Genomic DNA, 15,089 nt, shown 5'->3' with positions numbered 1-15,089 from the left:
ATGGTCTGTATAAGAGTAAGCAATTATACAGAAAAAGAGAGAGTGAGGAACAATGCTGAAGGTCAATAATGGACTAGAGAAGGAAAGAGATGGGAGGAAGACATGCAAGTGATATGCGGGCTTACAAGTTTGGGAAAAATGGAGAAGACACAACACACAAAGGAGATCATCTTTCTTCACCTCTACTCTTTTCTTTCAATATTTTGTGCTTATTATCTGTTTAAACTTTTCTATATGCTTATCACTACAAAGCCAGATTCTGGCTCCTTGGAAATTGTCAAGTGTTCTCTGCTTATACTTTTCCATTGGTAGTACTGTCAAAGAATTAGGGACTTAAGTCTCCATAAAGCCCATGTCTCTCTAAAGATATAAAACCAGTGCCACATAATGTCAAGTGGTAAATCAATACAAGAGAAAAGACAAAATAAATGAGAAATACTAGATATTCGGTTGAATTTTAATATTGTTTAATGATATTGGGATTGCATTTATGTGGTATGATGAACATATTCAGTAGCACAAGAAATACATCTAGAAGGAGTTTATTACCTCTGAAAGACACAGAAAGGTATGTATCCCCTAATTACTCACAAGTGCTTCTGCTAAGGCCATAAAGAAAGAAAATGCAAATACAGCATGCTATGTAACACTTAGAGCATACAAATTCAAACTACAGCTGTAGAATATGTTGCAAAAGTAACATCCTTCTATCACTACAGAGACATGCCACTGAAAATTGCTTAAAAATTAGTTATGCATTAGACATCAAAGTTTCCTTTTCTCAATTAATCATATTAACATTTTCTACTTTATATTGTTACTGTAAGCAGGTATGTCTTACATGAGCAGAAAGAAAAAAAGTGTAATAATTCTGGATGTAAAACTTTTCAGAATCCAGGTAGCCATTACAGATTCACTTGAAGATGCTACATTCTGTACCTCAAGGAGCATTATGAGTTCTTCTGTGGGATTTTGATTGTGACGGTCTTAACTTCTGTGTATTCATGAAGGCTATATTCTCCCCTAGATGAAAAAGAATGCAGAGCAATATTTCTGCTAATGCCTTCTATATGAGTTATGCCCTGGATAGTATTTTTGGTGCTGTAGTGCAATTGGCCAGATGTATAACAAACATAGAGGATGTATTCAGAAGACATATGTGCAGCAGGATGGTTGCTGGAAGTCTTCTGAAAAGTTACTGCAACTGTCTCCTCAGAAAAGTGGGAGACAGAGCAATTTTATTTCTGTGCAAAAGAATGGCATTTAATCAGTTTGCTTCCTTTCTAAATTGTGTGTCCGTGAAAAAAAAACAGGACATGTTAGGCCTTCACAAACATGCTAAAAAAGTTATCAGCAAAGGCCTTCTTCTGAAGAGTTATCTCTGCTATCAAAGAATATATGCTTGTCAGACATACACCTGGTACTAATTTCCTTCTTGCTCTTTATAGAAATGTTTTTGTGTGATTTTTAACCACGCATTAAGAAAATCTTTCTCACAAAAGTTCAACTCCTGCAAAATGCACTTTTATAGATAATATTGGTCTCTGTGAGAGTCTGTTACAGTTTTCCTATTATTTCCTGAAAACATATCCTCAAAATATTTCTGCAAAAGACTGTAATCAAGAATGGATATTGGCCATTTTTTGGCACCCAGCACAAGCAAAACAGTCCTTGATAGTAATGGTCTAAATTATTATGATGTGGGGTTTGTGTTTGCTTTGGTTTTGTGAGGTTCTGTTTGTTTGTTTGGGTGTTTTGGTTTGGTTCTGTTTGGTTTTCCTTCATTTTGACATTTTTGGAAGATCTCAGCATCAGCATAATTCTGCTTCCTTTGACTTACATGGAAGCTTTGCCATCAGGAGCAGAATGACCCTAGCCCTTTTAATCAAAAAAGTATGAAATAAGAGAAAATTATGCTCTGAATCACTTAATCTGTACAAATGTTTACTGACATTATTTATTAAGGTACTACACATTTGACTTAATAAAAGAAAAATACTTAAATGTTCTGAGTTTTTTTTCACTGCCTTAAAAACAATTTTATGGCATTTTTAACAAAGGACTGGTTTTGATTTCCTTCTCAGAAAAACAAACAAACAAACAAACATCAATAACCAAAACCAAACAAATTTTCAAAAGAACAACCAAAAAAACCAAACCAGAAGACATAATTCAGCATAATGTGTTGGCTATATATGTGATATGAAACATTTCATAATGTATCCCATTACCTGGTTCTCTTGCTAATATGAGATCAGGATGAATACAGGTTAAGACAAAACATGACTCAAATTTAAATTGAAGTAAGCCTTAGAATTTTGAAAGAATTCTATTAGCTTATCATTTCTGTATACTTCTCTAGTTCTCATCTGGAAAAAGAACAAAGGTCCAAAGACTACAAAGGACTACTTTTGCCATAACTTTTGTCCAAGCTGGAACGTACTGTAAAAACATTGTTGTCACAGGCCTTTCAAATTGAAAACCTGTTTAAATCAAGGATTTTGAAAACTCCTGTTTTCAAAAGCCTGTTTTAAAGGAGATTCTACAAACTGCACATTCATATACTTTAATGAAAATGTCACTTTTTATGTACATGCAAAAACTGTAAACCATAAACATAATGGTCCATTTTGAACAACCTGCAGTAGACTGCAAGTTACTATACCCCATAATTCTAGAAAAGTGTGCATTTGAGTAATTTTCTTACTTGTTTTAAAGAGGAATACTTTGCTTGACATTGTCTCTGACAACATGAGGCCTCTAAATATGATATAGACTATTCTGACAAAATCTCAGACTAAGCATTCCTCTTATGACTGTTTAATCTGGGCTGCACATTTTCATTATACAGTTCCTGTGAACTTACATGTAAAAAAATATTTACTTACAATTCTCGCCCGATTCCCGACATCTTAAATCCTCCAAAAGGACACTGAGGAGATACTGCACTATAACAATTAACCCTATAAGAACAGGAAAGTTACTTTCACAGTTTTAAACAACACTTTTCACTTCTGAAAAAATCAGAGGTCTTCTGTCAACTGTAAAAACCCTGTGGTGATATTCACAAACTATATCTAAGTAATATATTTGATCAAGGATATCTTTAGGGGTCTTCAAGCAGACTGAGAATCTTATCTTTCTCTGAGACTCCTGGTAAAATTCCCTTCTATCTGGTGTGTCAACTATCAAACCAGACTAGTCAACTGTTAGGTCTTCTGCAGATACACTTCAAATAGATAAACTCAGGACAGGTTCAGTGCATACTTAGGAAGATCAGTTTCATTCTACAAAATATTAAAACGTATTCTGTATCGTGGTTGAGAACAAAAGATACAGTAACAATCCAGGAAGAAATTTCACGGGTGAATTTGTAGCATGAAGGCTTTTGGCAGAATGTGCATCCTGCTCTCAAGATGACAAGCTCTTTTTGTCCTGCAACATTGTCGAATCAGATAATCCCCATTTTAATCTTGTAATTTCAGCTCCATATATGTTGCCCCTCTATTTTACCATTGGTGGAAATAGTTGTCCCTGTAATTATAACAGTCACCCCCTACTTGTGTTTCCCTCCTTTTCTCAGCAATGTTTTATGAATCTTTCACATCACAGGTGGAAGTTCTGTCCAGACTAATGGCCATATAACTTCAGAGAATTGATTTCTTTACACAGTACAGAAAAATATTCCTGAAAATTAATTATGTATTGGGCTATCCTCAGACCCTGGACGAAGAGGAAATTGTCACTCTTACTGTATTTCCTCATGTCTCCTTTCCTTTTTCAGACTAAGTTTACAGGAGAATGATGTGAAGACTTAACAAGAAGTATTTATTCAATAACACATTAAATATGGAATTGAGGAAGAGAGATGTTGCCATCTGCCTGTACAAAGATGGCAAGGAATTGAAATACAAAAGTGTACTGCCCAAAGAAGTGATAAAAAGACTGACAAGTAATGCCATCGACACCTTAAGTTCTGAAGGGAAGACTTAAAAAGCCGTTACTGTGATGGTTTGGGTGTTCCCCATGCCCCCACACTTTAGAAATTACCCAGACTAGGCTCAGTCGGCTCTGGGAATATAAATGAAGCTATTTATTTACAGCTAGTACAATATACAAGCAGATATTTGTGGTATATACGGTTATATACAGAAATATACAAGGTAAAAGGCAATACAGAAACACAACTTCCCTCCCAGAAACCTGAGTCCCCAGGAGGGGCTCTCAACCACCCCTGCACCTTACCCCTGCCCCTCTCAACCTTACTCCAGTCCCAAAGAAGAATTGAGAGCTCGGCCAGAGATTAAGAAGCAAAAGTGGGTTAGTCCAAATGAAGGGTGAGGTTAGAGGGTAAGATGTTGCTCAGCCAGCAGCCCAAGCGGGAGTGAGAAAAAATGGCAAGAGTTTTATCTAATGTTTTCATTTCTTCTTCCCAAACTCCTTTGCGAAACTCTGAGGGAAATAGACATCACCACTGTTTTCCTTTCACAGCCTATGATCTAGTTCTTCTCACCAAAACATTCTAGCTAGCTTCAAACTAGCACAATTACTTACCAGACTGTTCCAGCCCGAAGTGCAGCTGCAAATGTCAGTGCTTTGTCAATGTCTTTGGTAAAAACTCCTGCTGCTAAGCCATAGGTGGTATTATTTGCCCTCTTGATAACTTCATCTATAGTTTTAAACTTCATGATTTGCTGAACAGGTCCAAATATCTGTGTTAGATAAATATAAACACATAAAGATTTTTTAAAATTATTTCCGTTGAATGACCTTCCTCCTAAATTCATTCAAACTCATTCAGTCAAGAGTCGAGATTTTTATAGTATGCAGCAAATCAAGATAGCCTAGATTGAAATTCTTAATAAACCAATAAATAAACAATGAAACCAAATATGTGAAGATGAAAAGCGGTCCACCACAAAGGTAGTTAGCATGGAGCCACAGTGTGCTACATATCTGTATTGGTTATAAATGAGCTGGTAAGCTCCAGTTTTAGAATTAAGAAAACTATTTGACTTTTCCTAAACATTCCATTAGACTTCTACCTTTGCATGTAGCTGCAGACATAGGCTATATGCCAAGTGGAATCCTGCTCCCTCTAATAGTCTTTCAAGTTCAGCTTTTTCATTACTGCCACTCTATGTTCTCTGCCAGAGGTACCAAAATCCACCATACAGTGCCAAGACTCTGTAGGGCAGGGGGCACTACCATATCTAATTATTCCCACTACAATAGATCATGAGCTTTCCATTTGATTTTTATGCATAGTGTTTAGTGACAGTTTCTATCTAGAACAACAGGGACTGATTTATATATAAAAAAAAAAAACCAAAACAAAACCACTGAATGTTCCCCCACTGTTCAAGCTGTAAGTTTTAGAACTTGTGTGTTCATTAAATTGCCTTGTCTCTCTGGGCTTTCACTATTCAATACAGTCAAAATAATGTGAGAACAGCAACTCTTACACTGCAAATCCAGAGTAAACTAATAGATCTGGAATGAAACATACCACTATGGAGTTTTCTACCTGTCTCCCTGACTTGCAGAAACAATACAGATCGTTTATTACACAGTTCTTGCCTGTTTTATGGCCTGTCACAATTAACTCTGGCATCTCTGGTGTTCATTTTTACTTGGCATGTTGGCTCTTGTTGAGTGTAGTAGTGGGTTCAGCAGGCTGTGGTTATGGAATGATTCTTCTCAGTAGCACAGCAGCTACATCATTCTAACTCGCTCCCATTCCTTGCAGAATGATCATTGATGCCCTGTCACTGTCACCGTCACTTTATCTGGGTCAGCAAACGCTCCTTGAGCATGGTGTGGACACACCTGAAAACTGACCTAGGTTAAATATCCTTGTAGAGGCAAAACTCAGTTTTGCTGCAATTGTCACTAACAAAATGTCTATGAGAGCATACATAGCCTATTTTTTCTTATTACAGAGTAGTTGCTTGGTGCATATCAAATCCAACTCCCAACTTGAGTGACTCTTTAGCCAGAGAAGTTGACAAACTTCACGGTTTGTTTCTGTATTACATGTTATTGTGATGGATATGTGAGACATAGGCAGTATAGGATGATGTTATCAGTCTGAAACTTGAAATTTCTTATCTATTGCCAGCTTAAGGTGGAGTCTTTGATGGCAGACTAACCTTATACTCCTCTCACTCATCTCTTTTGAGTTGGTGAAATGGACATTGGAAACCAAGAAAACCATTTTAAACACCACCAGCATAGAGTGATTCTGTGTAGGCACTCGACCTTCTAAATGGATATTTTGTACTGACATTTAAACAGATAATCTCCAGTGAGAGTACAGACTGCCAAGAATTTATTTACCTCTTCTTTGGCAATGCGCATGTCATCCGTAACATTAGAAAAAACTGTCGGCTGGATGAAGTAACCTTTGTCTCCCCAAGGACCTCCTCCACATTCCAGTTTGGCTCCTTCTTTTTTCCCACTCTCAATTAGCTCCAGGATTTTTTGATGCTGTTCCTTATCAATCTAAGTGAAAAGATTACAAAGATGATAAAAACACACATTGCTAACAATTGTTCTTCTGACTCATTAACCAAAAGCTACAAGTTTTCAACTCTGTTAATTTGTATATGTTGAAGTGGAACAACTGCATAGGCCCACAAATATTCTTGCCACTAACTTCTCAAAACTTTTCAGGCTTTCTTTCAAATTATAACCAGAAATTTTGGCATAATCAGCTGCGGAGGCATTTATATCCTGGTTTTCTTTAAAAAATAAAATAAAATAAAATAAAATAAAATAAAATAAAATAAAATAAAATAAAATAAAATAAAATAAAATAAAATAAAATAAAATAAAATAAAATAAAATAAAATAAAATAAAATAAAATAAAATATGTGTCTTCTTCTCTTACCTGTGTAATACAAAGGTTGCATTTCAGTTTACACAGCAAGTTTTACTGTGATCACAGAACACAGCAATATTTTCAAAGCTTGTGTGGAATTCTGAATTAGACTAAACAGGTATTCAGCTGAAATTGTGATAAAAGACAGTATTTCTAGGGATACATATTTATAAGGAGGCAATTTTTAGTTGTCTGTGCTCCCTTTGTCACTCTGCTGTCAAACAGTTTCCTTACTGCATGCTGAAGACATAAAATTTCTGCTACCCCGGTTTTGCATAAGCATCTTGAAGAGAAGAAAAGGTTTAGATGACACACCTCACACTGCTGTCAGTCATTCATTTGTTGTAATTTTTATAATAATCATTTTCCTACTAATGCATACATTAGCAGTTATAGGATCTTTTGAATTCCATTTGTCTTTGGTTCCTTTTTGGTGTCTGCTATGCAGTGTTACCCAAACTTGCTGCCTGGGGCAGCTGCTGCCCCACAGGGCTTGTGAACTGGAGGACAAACATGACTTTCAGGGTGGTGTTGTGACAAGAGGATTAGTCAAACAACAGGGAATGTGAAGACAGAAATATTTAATGTAATTATTATCACAAAAGAAATGCACATAAAACATATGGTTGTGATTTTCCATTCAATGGAATCAACAGCAGTTCTACAGAAGGAACTTTGCTAAACTGTGTGAAAGAGAGGTCAAGAAATGCAAATGATGAGACGAGAAGAGAATGGAATCCTCATGCTCTTTCAAATGTTTTCAGCAATGTTTGTTTTTCTTTTTTTTTCATGTGTTTAACCTTCCTTATTTTGTTTCCATTTAAGTGAATGTTTCCTTTCATCTCTCATTTAACCTGTTATCATAAAGTTCAAACTCAATAGAGCCACAATAACAGGAGTCAATTGCTGTTAGTTTTGTAGTAGCTCTACACCAAACACCTGACATTTACTTGTTTCAATCTCCTTGTCTCTTCCATATAAATTTATTCATCGAAACTTATTAACATATTAGCATGACATATTTCAGCATGCCAAAATACTCTCAAATTTTCCAAAGCTTGTGTAGATTGGAATGTAGTTTTCTGATTTATTTAGTGTCTTTGATTTCATAGCTGTGCTAACAAATGAAGAACACTATACTACGTAAAATGTGTAGGGTATTGCTTTGTTAAGACAAAGCAAGTACAGGAGACAGAGTTCCATTATTCTGCAACAGCCAAATATGTGCATAGTACCTCTGCCAAGAAAGCATGTATCATATAGTACAAGCAGATAGACAGAAACTAAGTAAGACGATGTTCTAATATGATCCACTGAATGCACAGTAGTGTACTAGCTGCTTTTTAAAGTCACAGTATGACATTCATGTAATAGCAAAGCTGTTGCCATAAATCTTTTAGCATAAGGAAGAAAAAGGCACAAAATGATCCACTATAATTGTGTAATATTCTAAAACTAAGAACAGAATAAGGAAACTTGAAAAAGAAAAAAAGATACTATTAAATCTTATTTCCCCAAGTTACTCACAGTTACACTGCTTGAGTATGTTAGCAATCTCTGACATGAGTGAACATAGTTGCATTTTACAGCTGTTGTATTGGGAAAGAAGGTCAGTATGGTTTTACAAAGGAGAAGTTGTATTGGGAGCAGTCAGTATGGTTTTACAAAGGAGAAGTCATATTTGACCAACCCGATAACCTTCTGTGAGTATATAACCAAGTGGATAGATGATGGAAGAGCAGTGGATGTGCTTTGCCTTGATTTCAGTAAAGCATCTAACACTGTCTCCCACAGCATCCTCATAGTTAAACTGAGGAGGTGTAGTCTGGGTGATGGAGTAGTGAGGTGGACTGGGAACTGGTTAAAGAAGTCAAGAGAATTGTAGTCAATGGGACAGAATCTAGCTGGAGGCCTGTAACCAGTGGAGTTCCTCAGAGGTTAGTACTGGGAGCAGTATTATTCAACATATTCATTAATGACCTGAATGAGGGCATGGAGTGCACTGTCAGCAAGTTCACCGATGAAGCCAAGCTGGGTGGAGTGGCTGACACACTGGAGATTTGTGCTGCCATTCAGAGAGACTTTGACTGGAGAGTTGGTCAGGGAGAAATCTAATGAAGTTCAACAGGGGCAAGTGTAGAGTTGTGCACCTGGGAAAGGACAATCCCATGTATCAGTATAGGTTGGGGATTGTTCTGCTGGAGAGCAGTGAAGGGGGAGAAGGACTTTGGAGTTCTGGTGGATGGAAGGATGGTCACGAGCCAGCAGTGTGCTCTTGCAGCAAGGAAGGTCAAGGTCATTCTGGAGTATATTAGAAGGGGTTTGATCAGTAGGTCGAGGGAGGTTCTCCTTTCCCTCTACTCTGCCCTGGTGAGGCTTGATCTGGAGTATTGTATCCAGTCCTGGGCCCACACTGTCTAGGAAGGACAGGCTGTTGTTTGAGAGACTACAGTGCAGAGACACAAAATGATTAAGGAAGCTGAAAATCTTCCATATGAGGAGAGACTGAGGAAGCTGGGGCTATTTAGCTTGGAGAGGAGAAAACTAAAGGGTGTGCTGTGGTAGGCCTAATAGGCTGAAATAGGCTTATACATATCCTGGCTTGCCCAGACATGTTTTTTGTCTGTTTCTCTTCTTCTGTTTTGGGGAGAAGCAACTGCAGGAATGAGGCTAAGAACCTGAAGCCACTAAGTCTAAGAACTCTGGCCTGCCCAGACTTGTTTATATCCTGTGGTAAACAAGGTCACACACTTAGCTTGTGCCTGCCTTGTGCAAGGCCTACGCTTTTCCCAAATTTGGGTAAAGCAAGCCTATGGCTTCACCTAACGTGGTCAAGATTAGCTAACTGGCATTCTGATTGGCTATTCTGTGTCCAAAGGCTCATTAGTCTCAGTCTGTATGGATAAAAGAGTTGAACAGGAAATGCAGTATGCTCTGCCATTGTATTCGTGTCTGCTGTTGCCTGCTGCTATTGCTTACTGCCTCAGGGCATCCTGAATTACCTGGAAATTCCACTGCCTCAAGTTTACCAGGAACAGGTTCTAAATGCTTCCACACAATTGGCCTGCAAAGCCAGCATGATATTGTGTTAAGATTGCACATTCCAAGAAATCCTGCCTACATATGAGAGTCTCCTGCCAAGATGGGGAGTCCTGGAGATACACAGATCATCCAGAAGAGCCAAGATAAAAGGTCAGAGATTGCCTGCCTCCTTTTCCAGCACTCTGTGAAGCCTGTGAAGAATCAGAAGTCTCAGTGGATGACAAGTCACACTATTCCCTGAGGGCATTTGGGTACTGTTTAAGCTATAGCTAGCCCCGCAAGTTGGAAAATAATATTTTGTGAGGAAATACTTAAAGCCTCTTGTAATTCACCATTGCCTTCTGCCATAAGCAGAAAGGTGCTTCCCCAGTTCATCTAGTGGACAAGCAGTATATTGACCACAACTGGTATTTGTCTGCAAGAATCTTCCAGTTCAATTCATGTTCATGTATTTTTTCAAGTTTTTTCAAGATTCTATGTTATTATCTGTATAAAGTCTCCACGACTGTGAGAAGAACTGATTGTTATTAAAAGTAGCAGTTGGGGGTGCCAAGAGCTCTGAATATCAAAATTAATAAACAATATTCATTTTGGAAAAATGTTACCTTGCATTAATTACTCCTCCTTTTGAGGGTGACCTCATTCATGTTTATAAATATGTACGGGATGAGTACCAGCCTCTTCTTGGTGATGCCCAGTGACAGGACAAGGGACAATGGGTGGAAGTTGAGGCATAGGAGGTTCCCTATGAACCTAAGGAAGATTTTTTTCCACTGTCAGGGTGACTGTCCTGGAGTCCTGTATATCCCTAAATTCCTCTCCCTCTGTGGTTTGAATGGGAGAGGAAAAGGCATGAACAGACCTGTCTCCTCCCGCCTGCCCTGCAGGCATGAAGGGGGTGAGCAAGGGGCCCTTCAGGCACGATGGGTGCCCCGTGCAGTGCCCACGCTGGAATCCGGCTGGGGGATTGGCTGTGGTCTTCGCCCCTAGGAAGTGGTAACTCTGCTCTTTGTCTAGGAAGGGTATAAATATTGGGGGACTTCCCGCTCTTGGGGTTCCCGCCTTGGAGTTCGTGCCTGCCTAAGTTTTCGTGCCTGCCTAAGAGTTCTCCCCCCAGCCTGAATAGATTCTGCAGCAGGAGCCCCTGGCGCTCTGCTCCGAAGGATATCTTCCCACCATTAGCACACCTTTCCTTTTATGCAGGTTCAATTAGGTCTTAACGACCCTCCAGCGACTTCTGAAAGAGAACCTGAGAGGACAAGCAGCTGGACCACCCTTTTCAGCCAGCCCAGCTGCGAGTTATTTTGGCTCAGCTTTATTATTAACTGGGAAACGATAATATTTAACAGCTCAACAAGCCTTTTCCAACCTCTGACTTCCAAAATAGTCAAATTATCTATGGTATTCTTGTAGATCTTCTCAAACGAACTGAAGCTGGTAATTAAAACTAAATTAATCTCTGTATATAGTTTTGGGGGCAGGTTTTCAGGAAAATAAAATAACTCTATTTTTATATAAATTCCTGTCTCGGAGGCATTAATTCCCTGCCTCCTCAACAGTGACAGAGCACTGGAATGAGCTACCCAGGGAGGTTGTGGAGTCTCCTTCTCTGGAGATATTCAAGAACTGTCTGGATGCATCCCAGTGTGATCTGCTCTAGGTGATCCTTTTCTGGCAGGGGGGCTGGGTCAGATACTGGAACATGTCCAGAGAAAGGTGACGAAGCTGGTGAGAGGCCTGGAACACAAGCCCTATGAGGAGAGGCTGAGGATGCTGGGGTTGTTTAGCCTGGAGAAGAGGAGGCTCAGGGGTGACCTCACTGCTGTCTACAACTACCTGAAAGGAGGTTGTAGCCAGGTGGGAGTTGGTCTCTTCTGTCAGGCAACCAGCAACAGAACAAGGAGACACAGTCTCAAGTTGTGCCAGAGGAGGTATCGGCTGCGTATTAGAAGGAAGTTCTTCACAGAGAGAGTGATTTGCCATTGGAATGGGCTGCCAAGGGAGGTGATGGAGTCACTGTCTGTGGAGGTGTTGAAGTCTGGACGAGGCACTAAGTGCCATGGACTAGTTGACTGGATAAGGCTGGATGCTAGGTTGGACTGGATGATCTTGGAGGTCTCTTCCAACCTGGTTGATTCTATATTTCTATGATTCCATATAGAGAACAACCAGGGGATCAGGCCCAGTCACCACAGGTTAATGAAGTTCCTCCCACTGACTGGAAAAGGGGAAACATAACTCTCATTTTTAAAAAGGGTAGGAAGAAGGAGTCAAGGAACTACAGGCCAGTCAGTCTCACCTCTACACCCAGAAAGATCATGGAGCAGATCCTCCTGGAGGCACTACTGAGACAGAAGAATAGTGAAGAGGTGATTTGCTACAATCAGCATGGCTTCACCAAGGGCAAATTCTGCCTGAAAACCTGGTGGCCTGTTCAGGTCACAACATTAATAGATGAGGAGTGAGCAACTGATGTCATTTACCTGGAACCTGGGCAAGGCCTTTGACATTGTCCTGCACAACATCCTGGTCTCCAAGCTGGTGAAACATGGATTTGATGGGTGGAACACTAAATGGATAAAGAACTGGCTTGATAGCCACACCCAAAGAGTAGCTGCGATGCCATCCAGAGGGACCTGGACAGGCTGGAGAGGTGGCCAGAAGACAGCCTCATGACATTCAACAAGACCAAGTGCAAGGTCCTGCATCTGCATCAAGGCAATGCCAAGCACAAATCCAGACTGCAGTGACTGGCTGGAGAGCAGCCCTGAGGAGAGGGACTTGGGGATGCTGGTGGATGAGAAGCTCAACATGAGCCAGCAGTGTGCACTTGCAGCCCAGAGGGCCAACCAGATCCTGGGCTGCATCAGGAGTGTGACCAGCAGGTTGAGGGACATGATTCTCCTGCTCTACTTTGCTCTGCTGAGACCCCACCTGGAGTACTGCATCCAGTTCTGGAGCCCGCATTACAAGAAGGATGTGGACGTGCTGCAGCCTGTCCAGAGAAGGGCCACTGGGATGATCAGAGTGATGGAGCACCTCTGCTATGAGGACAGACTGAAAGAGTTGGGGCTGTTCAGTCTGGAGAAGGGGAGGCTCCAAAGTGACCTTATTGCGGCCTTTCAGTGTCTGAAGGGAGACTACAAAAAAGCTGGGGAAGGACTTTTCAGGATATCAGGGACTGACAGGACAAGGGGGAATGGAGCAAAGCTGGAGATGGGTAAGTTCAGGCTGAACATGAAGAGAAAGGTGTCCCTGCCCATGGCAGGGGGGGTGGAACTAGCTAATCCTAGTGGTCCCTTCCAACCCTGACTGATTCTATGATTCTTCCTCCTGATCTTCCAGGTTAATCATTAGACAGCTATACTTAGCCTTGAATCTGATACAACAGTAGGTTTAGAAGTATATTAGACTGTGTTATAATTATACCAGAAATGCAATACTTACCTGGGGGCCTTGCTGTACACCAGGCAGCAGAGGATTCCCAAGAGTATACTTTTTCACTCTTTCAACACTTCTGCGAACAAACTCATCATAAATAGGCTCTTCCACAAAAATCCTAGATCCCGCTGTGCAACATTGTCCCTGGTGGTAGAACAGACCGATATGTGCAAATTCCACAGCAGTATCCACTGCAAAAGAATACAGAGCTCATCAGATCATAAACTTCAATAGTAATATCATAAATTGTTCAGAAACATTTGTCATTCTATCTATTTTCTCTTTTTAACACTATTTTTATTCTTGTGGTCCTTGAACAGACAGATATTCTATCGTCGACTTATGTCCAAATCTGCTCTTACGAAGAGCAGCACAGTATACGTAGACAAACACACATTCAGCTATTCTATGTGAAATGTAGATTCAATGTTATTTGCCCAATCAGCAATACCAAGAGGAGTATTCAGATAGAAAGTTAATAAACCTATGTGAGAACCATCTACTTACTTTAGTTCTATCTTCCTGGTTCTAAACTACCGTTAAGATAGATAACCGGTGATTCATATACATTCAAAGCCATCAGTATTTCATTGCCAATCTGATTTGCAACTATGACTTGACCAGAAAACATGAAAAAAATACTGCCTCATTAAATAAGTACAAATAATTTGCTGACAGAGGAAAGACTTCCATAAGTAGTGTGGTGTGCTCATATAATAGAAATGCTACTAACAGTCTGCGTCCGCGAATATAATGTTAGGACTTTTTCCTCCAAGTTCCAGTGTAACTCTCTTCAGATTGCTTTTCCCTGCTGCTTCTTTAATCAGCTTGCCAACCTAAAAAGTTAGACAGAATTTGTTATGCCTTCAATAACACTTTTTAAGTTTCTCACAAATTAAAAGAATTCACAGTTCACTATCCCAGTAATTATAGAAATGAAAAAAAAAAAAAAAAGATTCAGGGTGCATGTAACATTCAGCCTATGAAACAAGAATGCTTTCTAGAGAGTTTCCTGGTGGAGATATGCAAGCTTTCAGAGACGATTGGTACTTATTTTAGGTTACCACCACTCACCTCCTGCTATCTAATATAAAGTAGGCACTGACTTCCACTCTGCCAGTTACTTCCATTGGATTGAAATTCCTCTGATTGGTACACAAGAAAGCCCCGATGCACAAAGTGTATGAGAGAAAAAGTAGAAGTCTATGCTGCCTGAATGGTCAACTATTCCTAATTCTAGTTACTCCCTTTGAAGAAAGAAGAGGAAACTGAAAGGTAGGACTTTCACCCTGCTTCATTCCATTGACAGGGAAATTAAAGGAACAAGCTAATACGAATTGTCCTGGGAAAGGTGCGATGGGAAAATGTGCTAGCAGGCCCTTGTGGCCTTGGTCTATAACTGCTCATATAGGATAATCCTCAGGTAGATTGCTCTGTCTGCCAGACGACTTGCCTTCACTTCTTACTCCAAAATTACACTGTCAGAAGATGAATGCAGCAAAGCCCATAAACACTGCTTTGGAACATGAGGAATTTCAGTTGTTACTGCCCATAGAACATCGGTGGAATATTTCTCAGATGTCAGAGTTTTGGGTTGTTTTCCCATTACTTTAAAGTTTCTCTAAGTAAACATCATCTAGCAGTCAACGTGTACAGATTTTTGATGTGAGGCAACGCTATCTTTGGAACACACATCTAAGTTAAGAAGCCACTTGGCAACAT

At 39.8% G+C, this 15,089-nt stretch overlaps 1 protein-coding gene across 1 annotated transcript in view; it reads right to left on the bottom strand.

The window, feature by feature from the left end:
• Positions 1 to 450: 450 nt before the first annotated feature.
• LOC135173729 (aldehyde dehydrogenase 1A1) overlaps positions 451 to 15,089 on the bottom strand; it is a 32,164-nt gene continuing 17,525 nt past the window's right edge. Inside the window, exons 9-14 of the mRNA XM_064140887.1 lie at positions 14,101 to 14,203; positions 13,374 to 13,558; positions 6,340 to 6,504; positions 4,555 to 4,712; positions 2,889 to 2,963; positions 451 to 1,023 (exon numbers count right to left, since the gene is read on the bottom strand). Of these exons, the coding sequence (XP_063996957.1) occupies positions 951 to 1,023; positions 2,889 to 2,963; positions 4,555 to 4,712; positions 6,340 to 6,504; positions 13,374 to 13,558; positions 14,101 to 14,203 (759 nt within the window). The 3' untranslated portion in view covers positions 451 to 950. The remainder of the gene's footprint in view (positions 1,024 to 2,888; positions 2,964 to 4,554; positions 4,713 to 6,339; positions 6,505 to 13,373; positions 13,559 to 14,100; positions 14,204 to 15,089) is intronic.

Source organism: Pogoniulus pusillus, chromosome Z, assembly GCF_015220805.1.
Source record: "Pogoniulus pusillus isolate bPogPus1 chromosome Z, bPogPus1.pri, whole genome shotgun sequence".
NCBI lineage: Eukaryota > Metazoa > Chordata > Aves > Piciformes > Lybiidae > Pogoniulus > Pogoniulus pusillus.
This window is presented reverse-complemented; position numbering and strand designations above follow the sequence as displayed.